The sequence below is a fragment of the Cucumis melo genome, chromosome 3 (genome assembly GCF_025177605.1).
Source record: "Cucumis melo cultivar AY chromosome 3, USDA_Cmelo_AY_1.0, whole genome shotgun sequence".
NCBI lineage: Eukaryota > Viridiplantae > Streptophyta > Magnoliopsida > Cucurbitales > Cucurbitaceae > Cucumis > Cucumis melo.
In genome coordinates, this window is record NC_066859.1 from 12,021,635 (window position 1) to 12,047,797 (window position 26,163).

General features: G+C 36.1%; 1 protein-coding gene across 3 annotated transcripts; it reads left to right on the forward strand.

Moving 5' to 3' along the window:
• Positions 1-221: 221 nt before the first annotated feature.
• LOC103488659 (aspartic proteinase 39) lies at positions 222-17,591 on the forward strand. 3 transcript variants are annotated; one of them, XR_007819579.1, is made up of 11 exons: positions 222-751; positions 839-968; positions 1,066-1,313; positions 10,891-11,118; positions 12,011-12,173; positions 12,256-12,329; positions 13,234-13,321; positions 14,057-14,132; positions 15,040-15,111; positions 16,578-17,332; positions 17,447-17,591. XR_007819579.1 is itself a non-coding variant. In XM_017044642.2 (10 exons), exons 1-10 carry the CDS (start codon positions 498-500, stop codon positions 16,739-16,741), a joined length of 1,497 nt encoding a protein of 498 aa, XP_016900131.1. In that variant the 5' UTR covers positions 222-497; the 3' UTR covers positions 16,742-17,591. The 3 variants fall into 3 exon arrangements, 2 of the variants coding, with proteins under 2 accessions (XP_016900131.1, XP_008445707.1); XM_017044642.2 differs by having other exon boundaries at positions 16,578-17,591; XM_008447485.3 differs by lacking the exons at positions 15,040-15,111; positions 16,578-17,332; positions 17,447-17,591 and having other exon boundaries at positions 14,021-14,132.
• The last annotated feature ends 8,572 nt before the right edge of the window (positions 17,592-26,163 follow it).

The window sequence follows — 26,163 nt, forward strand, 5'->3', positions numbered from 1 at the left end:
TTTTCCTAAAATTGTGAAAACATTCAATGTACAAATCAATTTCAAGAGACGATTTGGTACAAACATTATCTAGAACTACAATAACCGTTAAAAAAAATATTAACTACGATAAATTATTTAAAACTTCCAATTTACTATGATTTTTATTATTTGATATTCATTATCTTTTATTTCTTGCTATAATATTTATCTATTTTCTTATCAAACTGAACTAATATTCACAAACACAAACTATTCTAATTAAAAACGAAAGACAACAATATCTTGCAGTCTTCAATGAGATTAAGAGAAATTTAAACAGTAACATTAAAGTGGAAGAGAAGGAAAAGGAAAAAAAGAAAAAGAACGGTAAGTCAAGAGAAGGAGCCAATTGGTTTCTTCCAGCCATCCTTGGAGAGCAAAAATGGCGTTTCATCTGCTCGGAACTTAAAGTTTCAAAACCTTCGGGCGAAGTTGAGACCCTTCTGGAGCCGCTGGAGCTTCAGAACCCGTCAACCATGGCCACCGCCGGCATCGGTACTTCACGCCCTTTGACTCTATTGCTCTTTCTAATCATTAACTTACTTTCCAACACCATCACCGGCGGTGGCCGCGTCTATGCTGATAACGGCGTCTTCAGCGTCAAATACAAGTATGCCGGACGTGAACGTTCTCTTAGTACCCTTAAGGCGCACGACATCAGTCGTCAGCTTCGATTTCTTGCTGGTGTTGATATTCCTCTCGGTGGCTCTGGCCGGCCTGATGCCGTCGGGTTAGTGGTATTGTTTTTGAATTTAGTTTGGTATTTTATATGTTGATTGTGATGTGGTATTAATTGGAGGGTTCACCTTGTTTCCAGGCTTTACTATGCCAAAATTGGAATTGGGACTCCTTCAAAGGATTATTATGTTCAAGTTGATACAGGGAGCGATATTGTGTGGGTTAATTGTATTCAGTGTAGGGAGTGTCCGAGGACAAGCTCTCTTGGGGTATTAAATGTCTTCTTATTTTCACAGCATCTTGTCTTTTGTTTTTGATTGGTGATGTGAAAGGATTAATTGGGGTATTTTTTTCATTTTGCATTAGATGGAACTCACTCCTTACGATTTAGAGGAATCCACGACAGGAAAATTGGTTTCCTGCGATGAACAATTTTGCTTGGAGGTTAATGGAGGTCCACTTTCAGGCTGCACGACTAATATGTCCTGCCCATATCTTCAGATATATGGTGATGGGAGCTCGACTGCTGGGTACTTTGTCAAGGACTACGTACAATATAATCGGGTTTCTGGTGACCTTGAAACTACAGCTGCCAATGGAAGTATCAAGTTTGGGTGAGTCGTTCTTATCCTTGTTTCCTGTACTCTTTAGTGTAGCTCCAACACAATGTACGGGAATGATGAACGAGGAGGAAATACCCAACCTGGAAAGATGAAGAAACTATAGAGAGGTTGCCATGCATCGATCTCCTCATAAACTTTGTTCCTTGCAAAACTTTAATTGAACAGGAGTTTTTAAGAAGACGACAAATTTGTAGAATATCTATCCAAAGGACTCAAGGAGAGTGCAAACTGTGCTTGTTCCTACAGCTTGAGCTCTAGGCATGGCATTCAAGCTGCGGTACTAGGTAGCAGTAAGAAAAATGGCAAAAGAGAATTAGGCACAATTTGATATCTACACAACCAAATAATAAGTAGAGCTCCCTTCCCACCCATCCCCTCCCCGCTAGCTTTGAGTTGTGCAAATAAAGAATCTTATGAGAGGTTCTGATAATAGTCAATTTACAAATATACGGGAGACTAGAGAAAAATTTATTGAACGATGAAGGTACCCAAAATTTACAGTGGTTACTTGCTATGGCCATTTATGTACCGGAGGAACTAAGAACGGATTTTTCCCTCCATTTGTCATTTATCTAAATTGTCCTCAATTGCTGCTAATGAAAGTTCTGTGCTAGAGGGTTTAGATCTAGAGGGAGCGAGCCCTCTTTAAAGACTCGATTATTTCAGAAAGTTCTGATTTAGTCATCGTTATCCTTTGAGGAAACAGAGTAGCACAATATGTCTACGAGGTAGGTCAAATTGTTCAGGAGTTTCCATATCGCTTGGATGTCCTTTGAGCATTCATGCTTCAATAGGTACATATTGGTTTATGGTGTTCCCCTTTTTTGAATGTTATTGTACCTGTGGAGGGTTATTTTATCTATCAGCCTTGCTATTTTGGTTGGCTTCTCCTTTGGGATTACTGGGGTATGGTACCAACTCTAAAATTTTTAGGGAACTGCATTGACAAGAAATTGAATACCTCTTTCATCTTCATTTAGACAGGTTATTTGACTGTCCAGTGATTTTTATGTGGCAAAAGAGTGATGAAAAATCTCATATTTCTTCATTTATAATGAATATTCAGCTGACATGTTACCTCCCTCTTATCTTTAGTGAGAAACCTTATACTCATGCTATTGGTGTCTTTTTGTGGTCAAACCTGAGGGGGATGGTTCTTCTTTGAAGACTCATTGATTTCCAACGCTAGAGGAGGAAATTTAGATGGGAGAGTGTTACATTTTATCATTTTGGAAGTTAATTTCATTATTGTTTTTTTTGGGTGGGGGTGTGGTATTATTTCAACTATGCGAATATATGATTTTCCTGATATTAGAGACAGAGATAGTTATATTGGATAATTTTGGAAGGTGCTTTTTCATTTTTTGGGGGTTGGTTCTTTTAACTATGTGAATGTTGGTTATTTTTACCAATATTTCCCGATAGGTTTCTAATGCTAGCAGAAGTGATTTCCGGTATGCAATGGGCACCTTGGAGTCGTATTATTAGTTATTTCCCATAGTTAAGTACCATCTCTAGTTTTAGTTGAGTGATGATCGGTTCCTACGGCTAGCAAGCATAGTTAATTGAAATGTGAATATGACAAGTTCATACATACGTTAATAGATACTGAAGGTATATTGTCTTGGGATTCGGGGATGGGTAATTTGAGAATGTGCAATGAGGTTGTGGTGGCTAGTGCTTTGGCATTTTCCCTTGGAGCTTGACACCCTATGTAAGTAAGTGTGGACCTCATCTTATCTTCAGCTATTAAGGTCCTCGTTTGTTTGATTGGACTTCGAGTTGCTAGTTGAAATGCACATCCAAGAACCCTTGGAAGCTATCTCCTTTAGGTTTCTTTTATAGTCTTAGTTTGTTAAATGTTTTGTTTGGGATGATTCAAGTCCCTACTTTCAGGAGAATCATTAGCGACGTAAAAGTACCTACATGTCAATGGTATCATTTGCCCTCTATGAAGTTGGTTCCTCTTGTTGAATTTTCTTTTTATATGCGATTTTGTATTGTTTCATGTTTCTCAATTTGGGTCTTTAGATTTGGATTTGGAATCTTTATTTAGGAAATGCTAATGAGAAGAGTGCGCTTCCCTTGTTGGCAATCTTGAGAATGTTCATTTATCCACGAGGATGTGATGACTAACCTTCAATTTTTTGCTTTGCGAGCTCGTTTGAATATTAATGGCTATTGTCTTTTGTACTCACCTTTGGCGGTATTTCAATTTGATTCACCAAAAAATTTTTTGTTCCACTCTCAAAAGAAAGAAAAAAAATGAAGGAGATACTAATGGCTGTGGAAAATGTTACCACGAAAGCTCATCAACTTAATTATGTGTTGGACCTCAAATCCAACACAAAATCCTCAAAGGGTATATATCACTTTATTGAATGAAAAATGTTTACCGATTACAATAACAAAAGAAACCAAATGAATTACAGTATGTAATTCATCTCCCTCATCGAAACTCTCTTTAGAGCCCAGCGTCTGCTACTTCCCAAAAATGAATTCGCCCCTCCCTTTCTCTCTCTTCTAACTACTTATAATCTTCTCGTGGTGCCCCCTTACAGTAAACAGCTCTAACAGACAAGGTGGTCCTCCTAACAAATGACTCCCTCGTATTTTCTATTTTCCTTATTACTTTTTATATCCATCTTTCTTCCTCCTTTGGTATTGATGGACAATTGGGGGTCTAACATTACATTCCCCCTCCAGTTTCACCTTGTCCTCAAGGTGGTAATCTGAAAATGACTGCTGAAAATCATCATATTTCTCCCACGTAGCTTCATGAGGCGGTAGTCCTTTCCAACTAATCAATACCTCCCATTCTCCTATGGCGTTTTTTTTTTTGTAACCATAGGCTTCATCAGGAACAGCTAGCCATTCATGGGTTTCTGTCATATAAGGAGCCAATTCTTGTGGGTTTTGATAGTCTTCAAAAGCCCTTTTCCAGTTGAGAAATATGAAATACAGGGTGAATAGTTGCTCTCGGCGACAACTCCAGCCTATAGGCAACAATTCCTATTTTCTTAAGGACTTTATACGGCCCAAAATACTTAGGCGACAATTTCTCATTTCTTCTTTTCCTCATAGAGACTTGTCTATATGGTCTTAATTTCAAGTAAACCATATCTCCTTTCTCAAATTCTACATGTCGTCTCTTCAAATCAGCATATGTTTTCATTTTGTCTTGAGCCACGCGCAAATGTTCTTTCAATGCTCCTAAAGCAATATCCCTTTGCTTAAGCTGATCATCAAGGGTGGAGTTAGTCGTGCTTAGATCTCCGTAGAAGACTAACGGTGGAGGTGTTTTGCCGTACACAGCTTGGAACGGAGAAACACCAAGTGACCTCTGGTAAGTTGTGTTATACCAGTATTCCGCCCAATGGATCCATTTAATCCATTCTTTTGGCCTTTCCCCACAAAAACAACGCAAGTACGCCTCTACCGAACGGTTAACCACCTCAGTTTGCCCATCAGTTTGAGGATGGTATGCTGTACTTCTATCTAATTTTGTGCCAGCCAACCTGAATAGTTCCTTCCAAAAGTGGCTTAAGAAAATTTTATCCCGATTCGATACAATCGATTGAGGGAAGCTGTGCAATCTAACCACCTCCTTCACAAATAATTCTGCCACAGTCTTGGCATCAAATGGATGTTTCAATGTTAGAAAATGGCCATACTTACTAAAACGATCCACTACCACTAAGATGACTTCAAATCCAGCTGCTTTAGGTAATCCTTCAATGAAATCCATTGAAATGTCATCCCAAATTCTGCTAGGAATTTCCAATGGTGTCAATAAGCCTGCTGGCGATAACGACAGGGATTTATTCCTTTGACAAACCGTACATTCTTCACTATATTTCTGTACATCTTCCTTTATTCCTTGCCAAAATAATTCGCCGGTTAATCTTTTAGACGTACGTAAGAAACCCAAATGACCCCCAAATACCGAGTCATGGTATGTATGAAGAATAGTGGGAATCAAGGTTGAACTCTTAGCAATAACTATCCTCCCTTTATATTGAAGTATACATAAAGTATACCATGCTGTAATGTATATTTCTATACCTCCTCTCCTTCTTTGATTCTTTTTATAATCTGCTTTAGATAATCATCCTTTTCTACCTCTTTCGGAATGATCTTTAAGTCAATTATGCTGGGACTGTTAGCTGATTAAGTTGTACCACAGAAGGTACTCAGGACAAGGCATCAGCCGCCTTATTTTCCAACCCGAGCTTGTATAGGACTTCAAACGAATATCCTAGCAATTTCGCAATCCATTTCTGATATTGTGGTTGAATTACCCGCTGTTCAAGTAAGAATTTAAGAGACCTTTGGTCGATCTTTACCACAAACCTTCTCCCCAACAAATATGGGCACCAATGCTGGACTTCTAAAACTACCGCCATCAATTCTCTCTCATATACAGGCTTGGCACGACCTCTTAAAGCTAAGGTGTAACTGAAAAATGCAATCGGCCTTTTATTCTGCATTAATACTGCTCCCACACCATAGCCCGAGGCATCTGTTTCCACTTAAAACGGAAGACTAAAATCTGGTAATGCCAGAACTGACAATGTCATCATGGCCTTTTTTAATCTATCAAACGCTATCTGACTGTCCTCAGTCCATCTAAAAGCCCCCAATTTCAATAATTGAGTCAGTGGGGCAACAATAGAGCCATAATTCTGCACAAACCTTCGATAGTATCCGGTAAGCCCAAAAAATCCCCGTAATTCTCTCACGTTGGAAGGAACTGGCCACTGTTTAATGGATTTAATTTTCTCCGAATCCGCTTCCACCCCTTGACCCGAAACAATGTGGCCAAGATACTCTACTCTTTGAAAAGCAAAACTGCACTTCTTCGTGTTATCATAAAGCTTATGTTCACGTAATACCTCAAACACCAACTCTAGATGATATACATGCTCCTCCATTCCTCGACTATAAATCAAAATATCATCAAAAAATACCAAAACAAATTTCCTCAAATATGATCGAAAAATAGAATTTGTAAGAGATGAAAGGTAGCTGGCGCATTTGTTAAACCAAAGGGCATCACTAAAAATTCAGTGTCCCTCGTGTGTTCTAAATGTAGTTTTCTGAATATCTTCCCTATGCATTCTTATTTGATGATATCCAACCTTTAAGTCAATTTAGAAAATAAATTTGCACCGTTCAGTTCATCAAATAATTCCTCTATAACAGGAATGAGAAACTTATTTGGTATTGTTACGTTGTTAAGTGCACGGTAGTCCACACAAAACCTCCAGCTTCCATCTTTTCTCTTGACAAGTAATACCGGGCTTGGAGTAGGGACTGGAGCTTGGTTGTATAATTCCAGATGTCAACATTTCATCAACCAATTTTTCCATCTCTGCCTTCTATTGAAAAGCATACCTATAAGGCCTGACATTCACTGGGTCTGTTCCTGTTTTCAAATGAATATGATGTTCAATTGCCCTCCTTGGGGGTAAGGTTTCTGGCCAATAAAAAATGTCACTAAAATTCTTCAGCACATTCTGTACATTAGCAGGTATCACATTGGCCTCTGTTTCCTCTTCTTTTTCAACTAACACTACTCCTACCTCTATTGCCCTGCACTCTACCAAGTATCCTTGATCAGTTTCTGTCCACGCTTTCATCATTGACTTCAACCCAACTCGGGTTTTGTCAGACTCGGATCTCCTTTAATGATAATTTTCTGTCCTTCGTGGAAAAAAGTCATAGTCAAATTCCTCCAATCTGTCTCGGTGATAGTACAACCATTGCATCCCTAAGATTGCATCCACCCCTCCTAATTCTAGCGGTAAGAAATCTGTTTTCACTTTCCATTCATTCAGTAGCAATTCAACATTTTCATAGACCCCCTTCCCTTTTATAGCAGTCCTAGACCCCAGGATTACCTCATAATGGGCAGTTTTTTTAGTATGCAACTTCTTTTCATTCACCAATTTTTCCAAGATGAAATTGTGAGTTGCTCCACTGTCAATTAACACAACTATCTCTTCTCCTTGTAATTTTCCCCTTACTTTCATGGTTCCCGGGTTAGTCAGTCCAACCACTGAATTAATGGATAGTTCTACCACAGCATTAACTCCCCCACTTTGCTTTCGTCACATTTGAAGCATAAGCCTTTCTCCCTTTTGGCCTTAAACTCTGCATCGGACAATCGTTTGCTCGGCCCTTCCCGCTTTGCTTCTCCATTCCCCGTGCTCCGTAGAGTAATCGTTCTCATTGGCGCCGAATTATTATTCTTTCCTTCGTTCGACGTTGTAGCTGTATTCGACTTGTTATAATTGGCTGGATTGTACAGATACTGTCCTCCAGAATAACCGTACAGGTTGGCTTCTCTCCTAACAATCTCCTTGATCTCTGCCTTCAACGCTAACCGCATCATTTGCGGCAAGCCCACTGGTTCAGAATACGCGACTTCTGCTCAAATCCATAGAAAAAGCCCATTCATAATAGTCTCTTCTAAAACCTTATCGGACAGGTCAAATAATGGTGCCACAAGTCGATCAAATAAATTCTAATATTCCTCAACCGTCGTGGTCTACTTAATCGCGAAAAATATGCCATACAAGGATCCCTCACAGATTGACCGGAATCTCTCCAACAACCTGCTTTTTAAAATTCGACCAGTCGGTAAACTTATTACGTTGTTCTTGAGAGCGAAACCAGTCGAGTGCCGGTCCATCAAAGCTTATAACCGAAACAGTCATCTTCTCGGCATCGGTTAACTTATGAATTTGAAAATACCGATCGGCTCTGAATAACCAGGAATTTGGATCGTTTCCCGTAAACACAAGCATTTCAACTTTTTTAAACTTATTTCGTTCGGCTGCCTTATCTTCTTCATCTTTCACTTCTTTTTTTGTTTCCTCATTCGATTCATCGCTATTAGCTATTCCTTTCATTTTACTCGAAGATCCTTCCAAATCGGAAGTCGTAGTTGATTTTTCGTTAACGACGTTATCCATATATTTCATAACTACCTGGTATCGTTGCTGCTGTGTTTCGGCTTTTGTACTCAACTGATCTAGGTTCTTCATCAAGGCTTGATGTTGTTGCTGTTGCTTTTCATTCTGCACATTCAAGCGTTCTATCATTTTCATGATCGTTGATAGCTTTTCTTCTACCGCCGGTAACTTCTGTAAGTCCTTCTTCATCTCCGAAACCTCCTGCTCCAATGCTTCAAACCGTTCTTCATGTTTCTTTGCCATTTTCTTTGGTTTTCCCAGGTTTTGTTCTGATACCAATATATTGGATCTCAAATCCAATACAAAATCCTCAAAGGGTATGTATCACTTTATTGAATGAAAAACGTTTACTGATTACAATAACAAAAGAAACCAAATGAATTACAGTATGTAATTCATCTCCCTCACCGAAACTCTCTCTAGATCCCAGCGTCTGCTACTTCCTAAAAATGAATTCGCCCCTCTTTCTCTCTCTTCTAACTACTTATAGTCTTCTCGTGGTCCCCCCTTACAGTAACCAACTCTAACAAACAAGGTGGTCCTCCTAACAAATGACTCCCATGTATTTTCTATTTTCCTTATTACTTTTTATTTCCATCTTTCTTCCTCCTTTGGTATTGATGGACAATTGGGGGTCTAACATTATGCTCTTATGGCCAAATGGATTTGGTGATTTTTACATGAGCCTGATGCGTTTTGGAGGAAGCTTATTGTGGTTAAATATTACTCTCCTTGTTTATGGCCGTCTATTGTTCGTCGGTCGGCTAAATCCTTGTGGAGGTTTATTTGTCATACCATTGATTTTGTTGCTTCCCATACCCAGTGTTGCCTTGGCATGGGGTTCCGTTATTTCTTTCTAGGACCATTGTCTTAGTTGTGGTGTTCTCTCTGCCGCTTTTCCCCGTTTGTTTTGACTAACTCGTTTTCCTCATATTAAGGTGGCTATGGCATGCCTTGATGATTCTGAGTCTTGGGATTCATGCCTTCGTTATAATCTTAATGATTTTGAAATTCATGAATGGGCTTCTTTATCCCTCCTGTTGTCCTAAGTTTTGGGAGCTTAGTCATTGTGGCATTAATACTGCCGATCATCTTCAACATTGTATGTCTCTCTCTCCATCGTGGTGTATTATGTGTAAAGCTCATGCAGAGTCCCCTGTTCATCTGTTTATGTATTGTCCTTTTGCTTCACATTTCTGAAATAATATTTTGGATACTTTTGGATGGTCGATTGCCTACTCTAATAATATTTTTGACATCCTTGACTCTCTCTTCTGGTGGGGCACCCCTTTATTGGCATTAGAAGACAGTTTGGTGGCAATTCGTTGCCTTTTCTTCTGGACTTCTGGGGTGACGGTAATAAGCGTCTCTTTCAAAATACAGTTTCCTCTTTTGACTCTTTTTGATCTTGTGCTGTTTACTGCTTTTTACTGGTGCAAAATTGGGTTCCCTTTTAAGAACTTTAGTCATCTTATTTAGTTTACAGTTGTAAATCTTTTTGTACTCACATTTAGGTGCTCGGGGTCTTCCCCTATTTCATTTTATCAATGAAATGTTTCTTATCTAAAAAACCATTTGTAGAGCTAGGGAAATTTATTAGCTGTATAGTTAAATGAACGAATTTATGATACTACATTGAAAGGTGTTTTGCTCTTTGATCTGTTCATATCATTAAATATTAACTCTGCAACTCTACTTGTGGGAGACACAAGACCTACTTCTTAGGCTCGTCATGTTAAGCCATCATGTTAAATTTCGTAATGTCTCCTTAATCACCTCTATTTGACCATCAGATTAGGACGACATTTTCTATATCTCAACGGTGTGTCAAAACTTCTCTCACAAGGTTTTCCTAAACTGGCATGAGAATTCAAATCCCAACCATGTAATCAAATTCTGTATCCATGCCGGTGTTTCTAAATGCTCAGGGCACAATAAGGCACAATGGTCCTCTGGAGCCTAGGCACACTATATATGAAAATATTACGTTAGAAAGAGAAAGGACAGTTGAAATGGAAATATGGAAAAAAGACCCCAAACACAAGAAATTTTGCATTTTGGCTTAGTAAATTGATTCTTTTAGTTAATAAAGAAGGAAAACACATAAATATTACGACTTTTTAAAAGTAATGAAAAAGCGCCAAGGCCCAGGGCTTTAAGCCTTGAAGGCTTCACAGAAGGGGCGTGCCTGAGGCGTGCCTTATTTTGTGAGCCTCGCCTTTCCAAGGTAAGGTGTTAGACCTGTGCCTTGAGCCTAGGTGCACACCAGATAGGGCTTCTTTAAAACACTGATCCATGCAAGTTGACAGTTTCCTTACAGAGCAGTTTGGCTACTTGTACAAGGTCATTGGTTTTTTTAGCAAGGAATAAGTGTTGTTTTCGTATATTGGTCTGTGAGAGCATGAAATAATCAATGTCTGAGAGAAGCCAATTGCCACCATATTTTAGTTTTTGTCAACATTGGTCCTATTAGTTAATTCTCCTGTTTTGTTAATTTCATAATCATCTCACTTGGAGAATTTTAATTTAATTTATTTGGTCATATTGTTCTAAAATTTATTTGCTTGTTTATTTATTTCTGTTGATAGATGTGGTGCCAGACAATCTGGGGATCTAGGCTCATCTGGTGAAGAAGCACTTGATGGCATACTTGGTTTTGGAAAATCAAATTCATCTATTATTTCACAACTAGCCTCCTCAAGAAAAGTGAAAAAGATGTTTGCTCATTGCCTAGATGGAACAAATGGAGGTGGTATATTTGCAATGGGACATGTTGTGCAGCCAAAAGTTAACATGACTCCGTTGGTACCAAATCAGTATGTAATTTGCTTTCTTAGCTCTCAATTGTTGCTTTTGTTAATCATTTGGTTTCTATCATTTTCCCATCTGTAGAATTTTGTTGGTTTCTATGGTCCTTGCGTTAACTTATTGGTTTGCTCAGTGAGTTTTATAAATCAAAATTTTTGCAAAATGATATATATTTTGTTCTGATCAAATATATTAGCTATGAAAAACTAATTATGGCAAACCCAAACTATTTTGTACTGTTGATCGTTGATGATTAGATGTATTTTATTGTTATTAACTTTTGGTTTTGGAGTGCTTTCAACTCACAAAGCACACAAACAGATGCGTTTGGACATGGACATGTGTTTGATATGCTATAAAACATCTCTATAAAATATATTCCTCCTCCTCCTCCCCCCCCCCCCCCCCCCCCCCCCCCGGTGGATTGAAAATCCTTATATATTTATCAATATCCTAAAGCAAGGATCATCTTCATCCTTTAGTCATAGCCAACTAAAACGTTTTTTATCTTTAAAGATTTCAAATGTTGTTAATTGACTTATGTTTGTATGTTAAAGTTTTACTGAAGTATATTTTATTCTTATATAAAAGTTACATAATTTATTTATATAAAACAATATAAATACATATATTTTATGAAAAAATGTTTTACCAATGTATCCATGTCTTACTTTTTAAGAATTTGATGCTGTCGCTATGTCCATACCATAGTGTGTTCCATGCCCGTGCTTCTTTGCTTTCAACTAAATTTTAAAAAACATGAATATTGACTATTAATGATTCAAAACTGGAACTTTTTGCACTACTTGTGACTTCTTCTATTGATATCATACGATGATTATTTTATCTTTATTATGTGCGTGATTTTAACTTTTATTTATATTCATTAATTAAATTTAGGCCGCATTACAATGTCAATATGACGGGAGTACAAGTTGGTCACGTCATGTTAAATATTTCTGCCGATGTATTCGAGGCAGGAGACAGAAAAGGGACAATCATTGATAGTGGTACAACCTTGGCATATCTTCCTGAACTGATTTACGAGCCATTAGTGGCCAAGGTACTAAAGAATGCCAGAGCTCTATCCATTTTAGAACTTCATTACAAATGTGAAATGATCTCATTTGATTTTGTTCTTGTAGATACTCTCTCAGCAACACAATTTGGAAGTTCAAACCATTCATGGAGAATATAAATGTTTTCAGTACTCAGAGAGGTAGGAGCATTCTGAATTTTATTATTTCTTATAATTTATATGAAGTTCTTTCTTTGCAATTCTGCCTTGTGTTAATCAGGTCAAACCAAAGGATTTGCTTAATTCATGTATTCTTTTTATAGAAAGTTCAAATAAAACCTAGAGTGATGTTACCATTTGACCTAAAAACTAAACCAGCGAGGTAGGTCTCTACTTGTAATTTCAGTGTCTAATGATGGATCGTCTATTGTTGTTCACTTGTTTATTTGACATATTGAAGTGATAAATCAAATAGGAAATCTTGTCATATGCAACTGTTTGTTAAGACTCTTCAACCCAAAACCCAAAAAATCCCAACAATGGGAAGAAACAGAGGCAGGACTCTGAAATAATAGATTGAAAACCGAGAGTCTTACAAGCTAATATTCAAACAAAGAACCTCACAAATGGAAAGAAGAAACAAAAGGTACAATGATGGTAATGAACTCTTGACCCAACTCCTTCAAGAAGGCTTGCAGCTTCCCCTCCCAAAGCTCTCAGCAGCTTTTACCAAATAAAACCTACCTTCAGCAATATCAAAAACATTCCCTTTATACCAGCATCACAGTGGGCCCCTCAACCGTTTCCTTCCCTTCCAATAAGCTCCCCAGATGTTTCCCTCTGTGAAATACACTTCTTGCCCCTTCATTTACAAGTATAAAGAATTGAGGGATTGACACTGTTCTCCTGATATCTCTGATTATTTTGCCCGGAAAAGTTTGCCTTACAAGATTTTTTACTCTGTTATTTAGTGTCAGAAAAAATGTTATATCCACTTTCTTTCATTAAGATAGATACTGAAAGATTCAGATGTTATCCATTATTTTTGGCTTGTATATTCAGGTCTAGAATAGCTTTATTTATTATATTTTTGCTTTGTTCACAGGGTCGATGATGGATTTCCTCCAGTTATTTTCCATTTCGAGAACTCACTCTTGTTGAAGGTTTATCCTCATGAGTATCTATTCCAATATGTAAGTACGCTGGACTTGCGATTCTGTGTGCACTAACCCTTGAATATGATGCAAGGATGGGTGTTTAAAATTTCAATGTCTAACAATCCTGGTATGGCTGCCTTTGTCAATTGCATAGGTGCAGTGTACTCCTAGATTCATAATGCATATTAACGTTTTAAATTCAGTTACGACTTTTGACACTGATATTAATTGATCTGTGGTCTTGTTCACATCTCTCATGAGATTTAAATGAAACTTTTGAGCATGTTACCTAGTGAGCTTTCGCTATTTCCCTATCAATCATCATTTGTATGTTTGATAATTGAGTACATTCTACCATTGATAATCAAATGGTCAATGTAAACTGGTTAAGACATGTGCCCTCAACCAAGAGGTTAGAGATTTGAGCGTCCCACCCTACATGTTAAACTAAAAAAGGTATTGAAATCAAATGAATGTCTTTGTAAGAAAAACCTTGATGGACCAGTTCCTTACAATCTAGCTTTCTAGACCAGATAGACATTTTTATTTTTCAGTATTGTTGTTTTGTAGTTTGCTATTGTTGTTACATCTAATGTATTTCTTACATTCAATTTGGCTATGTCGTTCGCTAAAGACGAGTTTGATGCTTTTGCACCCAAATGGCTACTCTGTAGAGTTTATCCCATGTACTAAAATTTTATTTTCTAATCGGGTTATTTTTTTTGCTTGGAGTAGATGGATGAGTTGGTTTACTGATATAGACTTCTACAGGAGAACTTGTGGTGTATTGGTTGGCAAAACAGTGGGATGCAATCTAGAGATAGGAAGAACGTTACACTCTTTGGAGGTAAACTCCAAAATTGTCACGTGAATATTAGTGTCTTAAAATTCTAGCTCGCCTACTGTTGGCAGGAAGGTTGCAAACTTTTAGAGCATCCATAATCCCTTATCTTCCCATCGATTGTATGAGCTGTATTTGCAGGCAATGTGCTATGTAGAGTGCTCGATCACTCAAAGTTTTATGGGATATAAATCATACCATAAGAAAAAATTAGGTGCTGGTTCAATACCATGCTCATTGTGGAGACATTACTTAGTCTTTTCTTTCCCTTCCTGCACTTACGAATAACGAGTGGGTAATTCATTTTTTTTTTTTCAAAAAAGAATATTACTAAAATGAAGGGAGAAGATCCATGGCCTATATATATAAGGAAAAAGAAATCTTACTAGTTTATACACAGGTCGGCCAAGTTTATAGTTCTTTTGGGTTTTACCCGAATCTCTCAGCAGGAGAAACGTGAAAGCATGATAGCCCCTCTCAGATGTTACATGTAATGGGAAGAAGTAAAATAATAAATTCTAATGAATTTGAACTTGGAACTAAAATGGCAGCGAGAAATAATATTAAGTGCAACTACCATCAGTTTTATATGAGATAAAAGAGGTGCATCCTTAAAGGCCTATAAGAGGAGAAACTAATGATCTTTATTCTCATTTTTTACGTTCTTTTCGCTGCTGTTAATTTAGTATGTGATCATCTATGAGTTATCTTTAATTCTTTGTATTATATCTTGCATACAAGAGAATCGTTTTTCAATTCTTCGTCTCAACAGTGGATGGTTTTCTTTGCTTATTTGTTTGCGTAAATGTTAAATTGAGCAAAGGAGGACGAGTTCTCTCTCTTTTTTCTTTTTTTAAATTTCTTTTTGTTTTCCTATCTTCTAGGCCTTCATTTGTATCTCTTTTACTTGCAGATTTAGTGCTTTCAAATAAGCTAGTTTTATATGATCTTGAAAATCAGACAATCGGGTGGACCGAATACAACTGTAAGTACAAAGTTTTCATTTCGTTGTTTTTGAAGTTATTTCTGAACAACACTAGCTGCCCTACTTTTCCAGTATTTGCTGTAATTTGTCTTGACTTCAGTGTTGGTTTTTCACCCTCTTTTCTTAACCATAATCTCATGATGGAAGATTCTGATAAATTCAGTTGCAAAATTCGCACAGGCATACATAGAAATATCTATACGTCAATGCATATTTTACTATACATAGGACTCATATCTCTAGGATTATTTATCAACATTAGATTCAAAACTCTATGTTGGAACTTAATACTTGTTCTACTTTGCATAATAGCCATTTTAAGTTGGAACCTAATACTTGTTCAAATGGAAGTGGCTTGGCAAATTTGTCCTCGTAGACATTTGATAACTATTTGGTTTTTGATTTTGTCTAAATACTGTTCTGGCCTACGAGTTTCTTTGCTTTGTTATTTACTTTGCTTTGAAAATCCAAGATTGGTTTTGAAAACTAAATATATATACTTTGAAAATTTAATTCAATTGTTACCTTATGAAAGATGGATCCATGGTATAAAAATCGTGAGAAGCTAGTGCAATTTGGGAAAATAAAAAATTAAGCTTATAGTTCCACCTAATAATTCCTTTGTTTTATTGTTTTCCTTTTAAGAGAGTTTGAAAATCCAAGTACATTTTGAAAAATTAAAAAGAAAATAGTTGTTAAAACTTAATTTTGATTTTTTGGAATTTGGCTAAGAATTCATAGATGAAAAATATAGTAAATAATTGGAAAATTTTACTATTTTGGTCCCTAGGTTTTAAGTGTAGTTTCCATTTGATCTCTAGGTTCAAAATGTTACACTTTTACGCTTAGTTTTGAGTTTAATTTCCATTTAGTCCTTCGATTTCAAAATGTTACATGTTTACCTTTGTTTCAATTTGTTCCATTGATTTCATGATTTACACTAACTTTGATTTTTTACTAAATTCTCATTTTTAGTCCTTAGTGTTAATGCTGATTAATTAATTTAAAAAGTTATAATTAGTTAGTTTTCACTATCTTTTTCATCTGTTTTAAATTTTCGCTTCATAATTATTTTGAATTAGATCAAAGTGAGCATTAGCAAAATCTGAAGGGTAAAAGTGGAAAATATTAAAGCCTAGGGATCAATTGGAGACCAAACTCAAAATTCAAGGGTAAAAATGTCATATTTTGAAATATAAGGACTAAATAGAACTCAAACTCTAAACTTTGAGGTAAAAGTATAATATTTTGAAATTTAGAGGCTAAAGAAAGTACACTGAAAGCCCAGGGGGCAAAAAAGTATTTTTCCTAAATAACTTTTAAAAACAAAAAAACCAAATACAAATAAGATTTTAAACCTTAATAATATTTGTTGTTTTGTTCTCTAGTGAACAAACAATTCTGAGATGTTCGATAATTCAGTTGTGTCAATCAATATCTCACATTTGTTGTAAATTGATATTCAGGTTCTTCAAGCATCAAAGTGCAAGATGAACAGACTGGAACAGTTCATTTAGTTGGTTCACATTACCTTTCTTCAGCCAAAAGATTGAATACCAAATGGGGTGTGATTTTTCTATTCCTAATATTGCTGATGCATTGGTCAGCTCATTCTAGATGCTTTAGCTAACAAAGAATACCAACAAACCAGGAGGTAATATTTTTAGATTCATAGGATCAAGTACAGAAGAAATTCTTGAAATTTAACTGTAGATGTTCAACTGATAGCAGTTGTGTATAATTGGAGAGAGAGAGAGAGAGAGAGAGAGAGAGAGAGAGAGAGAGAGAGAGTTTCTTCTGCTGGGAAGTTTCTTTCCCCAGGGGATTCTGAAACGTAAAACATATCATCTCTCTGATTGGTTTGTGTTTAGATTTGTAAAGTGAAGCCTCTTTTAGCAAAATTGAGGAGGTTATATCTGCAAAAAGATATGCAAACCCTCAGCAGTATAGGTTATGACAGTAGAAAAAAAGAGGCAGGTAGTTTCGTGCACCCAAAAAGCTTAAATGCCAGTGTTTATTCTACTTCTTGAGGTATTGATACTTCTCAAGTTTTGGCCCTTTTTTTGGGCCATACTCATTTGTAGAGAAAAACTATTGCCTATATATAATATAACAGACTGGCCCTTATGCTGATCGACGGCTTAGCTCGTTCGGCTGCGTGGATTTTTCTCACTGGATCTCTTACCTTGCTGATGATGATAGAAAGCTCTTTTACTTCTAAGTAAGTTTCTTGTGTTTGTTATGGGGAAAAAAAAAAGGAAACAAAAGACAGAAAAAAGCTTTGTATTGGGATAGCCCTCTCCATCTTTCTTCTCATCATTATTATTTTATACAGTTTGTTGAGGCTTGTGGAAGATGCTTCTCTCGTCACTAGGATTATTGAAGATAAGAAAGTTGAGATTTATTGTTAATGATTTTCTAAAACTTACTTGATGGTGAAGTCTATTTTAGTAATGAAGGTCAAGCCTTTGTTTATGATATTTTGAATTTTTTTTTTATCCACAATTGCATTCTTAAACTAAAAGATATCAAAATTGTGCTTGTACTCTCACTTGTAAGTATCAAATCCTAACACTATGATAAAGGTAAAATTAAACTCTCAAACTCTTGTAGACGTAAATTTAAATCCATTTTGCAGAAAATGTCTCTTATAGTTTGGCATTCCTTCTCTCTAATTTATCCTTCTACCTTCTACACTTCCTTTCCAGGGCCATCAGTGGGCTCTACAGGTATGAGCATTATCTAGATTTTGCTTTTGTTTATGTACATATGCCATGTTTGCGTCACTTGAAATCTTAAAAATTTTGAGAAAACACTTACTTTAGATATGATACAAGATTGATAGTGTAGTTCATTTTAGAAACTATAAATGTATATTTCGATTTGTTTTGAAAACTATTTTAACAGCAACACCTTCACTCATCAGTTTTTTGTTCTATATGAAAATTAAGATCAAGAGTAAAGATAACTCGTTTCTAAGATTTGATTACTCTAGTAAGTAGTTTGATTAATATGCTACTTGATCAATAATTCTAGCTAAAATTTAAACGTAACACATATATATACACACAACATTACTTGTAGCTTTTAAGTATTTAAAAGACTTCATTTTTCTTAAAATAGCGTAAAAAACCAACCTCCTTTTTTTGTTTTCACCTTCGAAATATAAGATAAAATTTTGAAAAACTACATTGTGAAGTACCATAGCTCAAAGAATAATTCACATCTCATCTCGGTAAATGTTAGAATGTTTTAAATTCATCATGTGGCTTTACAAACAACCTATACTCAATATGGTCGAAGTCTTGCAGTTGGATTATGTGCATTTGTAATTATTTACGATTTTGATCATAGAGTCTAGAAAAGTGCATATATATATATAAACTTGCTAACCTAATGACGTCGTATTATATTCTGAAAACATTCTATTTAATAATCTTTGTTTTCCCTAATTTGTTTATGGATGTAGCTAACACACTGTTAATGAATCACATATATGTGTGTATATTGTCAATCTTTCATAATGTTTTGAAAAATCATTCAATTAAAACTTCAAGTAAATTAGTTTGAAGTATAGTTACATTAATTGACACTTTAATTAGAATTAATTAATTTGTGTTAGCTTCAACTTTAATACAACTAAAGTTTTTAACTTGAATTCGTCGTAAATGAAGCTTGAGTACATATGCAATATGCTGTGGATAATATTCATATGAATTATACTTCAAAACGTCGTGTAAACTTCGAATTTAGTTACCAAAAACTATAAAGCTTACAATTATCCTTTTTTTAGGCTTATACTTAATTCCCAAACTCTTCTATAGATCATGTATATATGTGTACGTATAGTAAAATTTTGGATTCTATTAATGATAGAAACTGATAGACTTTTATCAATGTCTATCAATGACACATATAGAAACATATCAGTGTCTATCCATGCTTAATATTGATATAATCTGAAATTTTGTTATATGTTGTAAATATTTTGTCAAATTTTCTATTTTTGACAATTCCCCTAAAGGGTATGTATATGTAACGCGTCAAAATATAAGGTAGATTTAATTTTAATTATCTTGAAATAATTTTAGTTATGTTGGAATTATTGAAGTATTAATTGGAGATAATTTGAGATATTGTTTGGAATTGTTTGATTTTGTAAAAACTAGAACTAATTAGATATTTTTGAAAAAAAAAATTTAATTAATTATTTGAAATTTGGAACTTTTGGTGTTGAAAGATTTGATTTAAGTTAGAATGTTATTGGTTGATTTAAATTGGTAAGATTACATGTAATTATATTTATATATATATATATATATGACTATATAGTAAATTAAGTTATGAAAGTTAAGGATAATTATATTAATTATATTATGAAGATAATATAATTATTTAAGAAAATATATTATTTTGGGAAGATAAAAGTGGATGTGATTGAGAAAAAAGAAATATTTGATTTTTATTTTGGAAAAAAATAAAAGAAAAAAGAAATGAATGATGTGATTGGTCATTAAACGAAGAGAGAGTTTGTTTTGGTTATTTTTAAAAGAATAAGTAAAAAGAGTAAAGAAAAAATAATAATAATTTTATTATTATTATTTTCCTTAAATAGACCTTGGAAAACATGTTCACCATTCATCTCCTTCATCAAAGAAACCCTAGCTTCTTCATCTTGTTCTTCAACAAAAAAACCCTAGCCACCGTCATCATCCCTCTCCGATGTCCGTCGCTTAGTCTGCCATCCATTCTTGCCATCGAAGCCAATCGCGAGCCAACCATAGCCCCGAGCCGTTCTCCTTTCGCAAGCCGATCGTCTCACGAAGATTTCCAACCAAGCCTTTGTTTTTCGTCTCCTCCATCGTCAACCGTCAAGTCGAGTTTCTTCAACCGAAACGTCTCCGTCTGCCCCTTAGTTCAAGTCAACGTCGCTCCGTCGACGAGCCGTTCACTCTAGTCCCCGATCGTCTGCGTGAACCTGAGCCGATTCTTCGTCACACAACCAAACATCGAGCCAAGTCATAGAAAGAACGAGACGCCCGAGCTGTTACCTCCATTCGAGCCACGCGCACACGCAAGCCGTTCTCTACGTTCGAGCAGCACGCGAGCTGCCACCCTTTCTCGAATCGTGCCCCATTTCGAGCCGCCTAGCCGTTTTCTCTAAGCCACCGAGCCATTTTTTTCCCTCTTTTCAACTATTTTGGAATATTTTTTGTAAGTTTTTAATGGGTTTTAGATAATACCCATGAAAGGTAAATTTTGGACACTAAATAGATTAATTTTGAGATTTAAGTTGAATTTTGGAATATTTTTTCTTGACGGATTTTTAGTTGAATCTTGAAAGTAGTTACCTGAGAAATTCTGCCTTAAAGATTGAGTTGGTTTCAACCCTATTTGCTGGTAAGTTGGAAACCCTAATTAAATTTTTGGTAGATATCGATTTAACAAAATTATTAAATTAATTTTGTCTATATTTAGAACTTGATTGTGTGAGAAACCTTGATTATTGCTGTTAGGAATATTTTTGGTTAAGCTAATCTCGAGGTAAGAGATTCTCCTACTAGACCCTCGTACTGAAGTTAAGAATTTGCATGTGATTTATCTATTATGTATTGATGTAGCTAAAATGCATAATGTATTGATGACATATGTTGATGACTGATAGTATGATTGAGTTATTTTGATGTTGATGACTGATTTATGTTAATGTTGATGCATGAAATATTAATCTCATGATTAAGAACGTTATGATTAATATTCATGACATGTCTATGATGTTATGATGTGCTACATGCTATGGATATGGTGTTTTGTTAACTTTATCTATTAGAGTCGTACCCATATGGGTATCCCTTGGGATCACCACCTTTTTTTTATGACTGTGTGGTTCGACGGGATCACCAGTCTCATGAGATGTTATGTATATGAGTGGTCTAATAGGGTCACTTACAGCTCGATTGTCTTAAGTGTTCCTTCGGGTTCACTAAAGACCAGTTTGTCTTAGGTGTTCTTTCGAGTTTACTGAAGACTAGTTTTATCCTAGGTATTTCTTTGGGTTCACCAAAGATCAAAGATGTTCCTACGGGATAATTAGATTGCGTGTGTTCGGAACGAATTAGTTTAGGGGTACTTCTTTACAGAACTCTAATAGAAAGTTAACAGACATCTAGCAGGACTAGTAGTAGGTCCCTTACTGAGTATATGTTTATACTCACTTTTTCTATTTTTAATTTTTCAGACAAAGGTAGAGGTAGAGGTAAAGAGAAGCTGGCGAATGACAAGAAGTGACCGTGACTTGCCATAGGGAAACGTTTTGCTTCCGCCTTTATGTTATCATTTTGATTTTAGCATGTTTGTATTCTTTGACTATTTTTCTTTAAAAGTAGATAAGGTCCGAATTAGAAGTTTATTTTAGATTTATTTTTACATACATTTATTCATTTATAATTTTAATGAGCATTAAAGAAATATGTCACACCAATGTCCGAATTAGAAGATGGAGCACACCAAGCTTAACTGAAGATGGAGAAGTGAGACTACACCAATGTATCAGTTGCAACACATGGAAAATGCATTAAAGATGAAGATGATGATTCTATTGACTTCAACCGTATTGAAAATGGAGATGATCGTCTCGACTGTGCCATTAAAGATGGAAATGATAATCCATGAAGATGATGATCGTCTCGACTGCGCCATATTGAAGATGAAGATGATGATCGTCTTGATTGCACCACATTGAAGATGAAGATGATGATTGTCTCGGTCGTGCTTCATTGAAGATGAAGATGATGATCGCCTCTACTGCACTACATTGAAGATGAAGATGATGATCGCCTTTACTGCACTACATTGAAGATGAAGACGATGATCGTCTATACTACACTACATTAAAGATAAAGATGATGATCGCCTCTACTGCACTACATTGAAGATGAAGATGATGATTGCCTCTACTGCACTACATTAAAGATGAAGATGATGATCATCTTTGCTACGTCGCATTGAAGTGAAGATGACGACCGCATTTAAGATGAAGATGATAATCTACATTTAAGATGAAGATGATAACCGCCTTTACTGTGCTACATTGAAGATGAAAATGATGACCGCCTCTGTTGCACTGCATTAAAGATGAAGATGATGATCGTCTCGGTTGCGGCGCATTGAAGATGAAGATGATGATCGCCTCTATTGCACTACATTTGTCACACCCCCTTCCGGACCACCTGCTGTTTTAGCCCAATAGACGGCATGAAGCCAACAGACATCGTCTCCTCGAACGATTCCTGATGACCTTACTGGACGTTAAGCCCGATAAACATACCAATCTTAGATATAGAATATTCAACATGGAACACCACACAGAGGAAACCACGAAAACCTTCCCAACATATATAAGATGCAGCCCGACATCACTTGGTTTGCTCGAAAATCCTGTGCTCTGTTTTCCATTTCAAAAACCATTAACTTCTCATACTATTCAGCTCAAGTTTCCTTCATGAAATTTGTTTAAAAATGAACTAACTTTCAAGAAAATCAAACCTCACCTCTTAGTTCCTTCTAGATAGCTCAAACCGAACAAAACAACTAGAGGTTGACAGTTGCACCCAGTTTCTGCAATGGCTAGCTTTGCATGAACTTTTTCCTATCTTCTTCAACCTCAAACCACGAAATTCTTCTTCTTCTTCTTTCTTCACTCTCTCCTCAAAATGCTCTGAAAGTTTGGATGGAAAATGATGGAGGAAAAAATGAAATTGGGCTGGAAAAACAAATGGGCTTGCGGTGGTGGGCTTGTTGTCCAATTCCAATTCCTTTTTTTTCTCATTTTTTTCTTCTTTTAGCTTAGTGATCCCAACTATGATGACAAGAGAAAATGATCCTAGGAAAATCTCGGGTTTACAACATTGAAGATGAAGATGATGATCATCTCTACTACGTCGCATTGAAGATGAAGATGACGACTGCATTTAAGATGAAGATGATAATCTGCATTGAAGATGAAAAGATGATAACCGTCTTTACTGTGCTGCATTGAAGATGAAAATGACGACCGCCTCTACTGCGTCGCATTAAAGATGAAGATGATGATCATCTCTACTACGCTACATTGAAGATGAAGATAATGATCGTCTCGACTGAGCCGCATTGAAGACGAATATGATGAACTTCTTGGCTGCAAAACATTAAAGATGAAGATGATGATTATCTTAGTTGCAACACATTAAAGATGAAAATGATGATGATAATCCTCTTGGCTACAACATATGGCAGAAAATGAAGATGCTCTTGGCAGCAACACTTTGAAGATGAAGATGATGGTCCTCTCGCCTACAACACATGGGAGAAGATGAAAATGAAGATCCTCTCGGCTGCAACACATAAGAGAAAATGAAGATGAAGATGATTATCTTCTTAGCTGCAACACATTAAAGATGAAGATGAAGATCCTTTTAGTTGTGGCCGCATTGAAGACGAAGATGAAGATGATCCTCTCGATTGCAACCGCATTGAAGATGAAGATAAAGATAATCCTTTCGATACGATTGTATTGAAGGCGAAGATGAAGATGATCCTCTCAGTTGTGGTCGCATTGAAGATGAAGATGAATATGGTCCTCTTAGCTGCGATTGAATTGAAGACGAAGATGCAGATGATTCTTCTGGCTGCGGTCGTATTGAAGACGAAGATGATGATCCTCTAAACTACAACACATGGGAGATGATGAAGATCTTTTCCTGCAACATATCGGGGAGGAGTAGAGGTTGCTGATAGACATTTTGGAAAGGCGACGAAGCCGCATTTGCACCGATGAAGTTTAAAGCCTTTGAACTTGAACTTAAAGAAGCAACGATGAAGTTTCTTGAGGAAGACGAAGCTAGCTACCTTAAGAGGGTAGACAATTAAACATCCTGCTAACACCGAAGAACCCATCGAGACCCTAATTACAGTTCATAAGAGTATGGCAGATACATGTGAAGAATTTAAGAACTTCAAGAGGAAGCTTTGACTTTGTCCACTTTGCCCCCATTCTTTTTTCTTTTTTCATTGCAATTTTTGTAAACGCAAGATTTTTTGTTGAACGATGATGAAATTTTTTTATTCTGGTGTGATTGCTCTTGAATCTCATTTTTTATTGTTTACATATTCTTTACCATGAGATCACAATGAAGATTTTTTTTTTTTTTTGCGTGCGACTGAAATTAAAGTAAAATTTAAGCTACCTACGTACCCTTTTTATAACATAGGAATCAAGTCATAACATAGTTCAATTTTTTTTTTTTTGCCATGCACCTTTTAATCTCTTGTAGACTAAGAGCACCATGCAGTTTAGGCTCTTGCGATAAGGAGCGTTGCATATTTAGCAACTTTTATTTTGATCGATGATTTGTTTATCTCCTTCGTTTATAGGATTGGTGAAGATAATAAACCTTGGCTTCACAGTCAAGGAACTTTCTATATTTATGTCAATAAACGACTTCCTCTTCATGTGTGATGGGACACAATTGTGAATCTTATCATCATCATTTTCTTCATGAAATGGTTTTGCCTTCAAAGTTTTCATCTCTCTTTGATGTTGATCGTTTTTCATTTTTAGACGATCAAAAGTAGATGCTAAAGGTTGATCTTTCTTTGATGTGGAGATACTTAGCCTTTTGAAAGCTGAAATTCGAGTGGAAGTAGACGTTGGACATTGATTTTCTTCTTCTTTTGTGGTCATACTCAATCTTTGAAAGACTGAAAATCGAGTAGTTGAAGGCTTGATACGATTAAAGACAGAAGTCCTTTGCTTAATTTCATTCGAATTGTCGACTTCTACTACGCTGACAGCATGACATGCAGTGACTTCTAATATTTCTTCTAGATGATCTCAGGGAAGCTTCTTGGGAGGAATTCTATCAAAGTTATCGATCGTCAAGGTTGGAGGAAGTCCTCGCCTTTTCCTTTGGTAGGCTTAGGCTTCCACATCTTCTTGTTCTTTCTTCCCTTCTTTTTATGGGAGATGCTTATTTTTGCATGCTTTTGATGGAATGAAGACTCTTTTTGGATGGAATTTGGTTGTCTTCCTTTTCGACGAGTCACGACTATCCATCCTTCGCCATCATCTTTATCATGCTCTTCTTTGTTTCGGGAGTTCGCGTCGACATGATCTTTTATTGGAATCGAACAAATATAGGTTTAAAAGTCCTAAATTGAATCAAGCTTTTTCTTTGATCATAAAGTTGTGTTGATGTAGAACACTTGAAGTCATCTCGACCACAACATGATTCGTTTGAGTTACATCATCAATATCCAGCTCGATCTTCTTTTCACGAGCCAACTTCACCTTCTTCAACATGAAACCTTTTCAATAGGGTGACTAATGACCCGATAGTACTTGCAGTAGTTAGGATCTTATACTTTTTCTGCTTGTTATGGTTGTTTGCATTATGGCAACTGAAGAAGTTGATTCTGTAGCAGCTATCTAACATGTATGCAACATTAGAGTCAGAAAATGGATAAAACTTTTTCTTGTCTTTCTCTAAGAGTTGGGTGTCGCTTTTCATCGCCATGAAGTTTTTTTTTTTATTTTTGTTTATTTTCTTTTAGAGAAGGATTTCAAATGAGTTGCATGAACAACCATAGACTCGTTTATGACACTATTTGCAATCTTTTTAGCGTCATCAATTTCATTCTTGTTACTCCTCATTTTTTGAACCAAGAAATCTTTTGCTTCTCTGTTGGTGATACTCAATTCCATATCATGGGCATGAGTCGCCAACTTTTCAAATGTGTGGGATTTTATTCCCTGCAAAATATAAAGAATTTTCCAATGCATGCTTTGGGTGCACATCTCAACTGCAGATAATTTGGTGAGTCGATCCTTACAGTTAAGACTTAGAGCTCTCCATCGGTTGATGTAGTCAATGACTGGCTCTCCCTTTTTTTGTCTTGTGTTTGTAAGTTCCATCATGCTGACGATACGTCAAGTACTATAGAAGCGGTTGAGAAAGTCCCTCTCAACCTGCTTCCAACTATCAATGGATTCGGGTTCAAGATCGGTGTATCAAT

Coding starts and splice junctions, on each gene's coding strand:
- LOC103488659 (XM_017044642.2), top strand. CDS start 498: ATGGCCACCGCCGGCATCGGTACTTCACGCCCTTTGACTCTATTGCTC. Junction 11,119..12,010: donor ACTCCGTTGGTACCAAATCA/GTATGTAATTTG, acceptor AATTAAATTTAG/GCCGCATTACAATGTCAATA. Junction 12,330..13,233: donor TGTTTTCAGTACTCAGAGAG/GTAGGAGCATTC, acceptor CTTTGTTCACAG/GGTCGATGATGGATTTCCTC.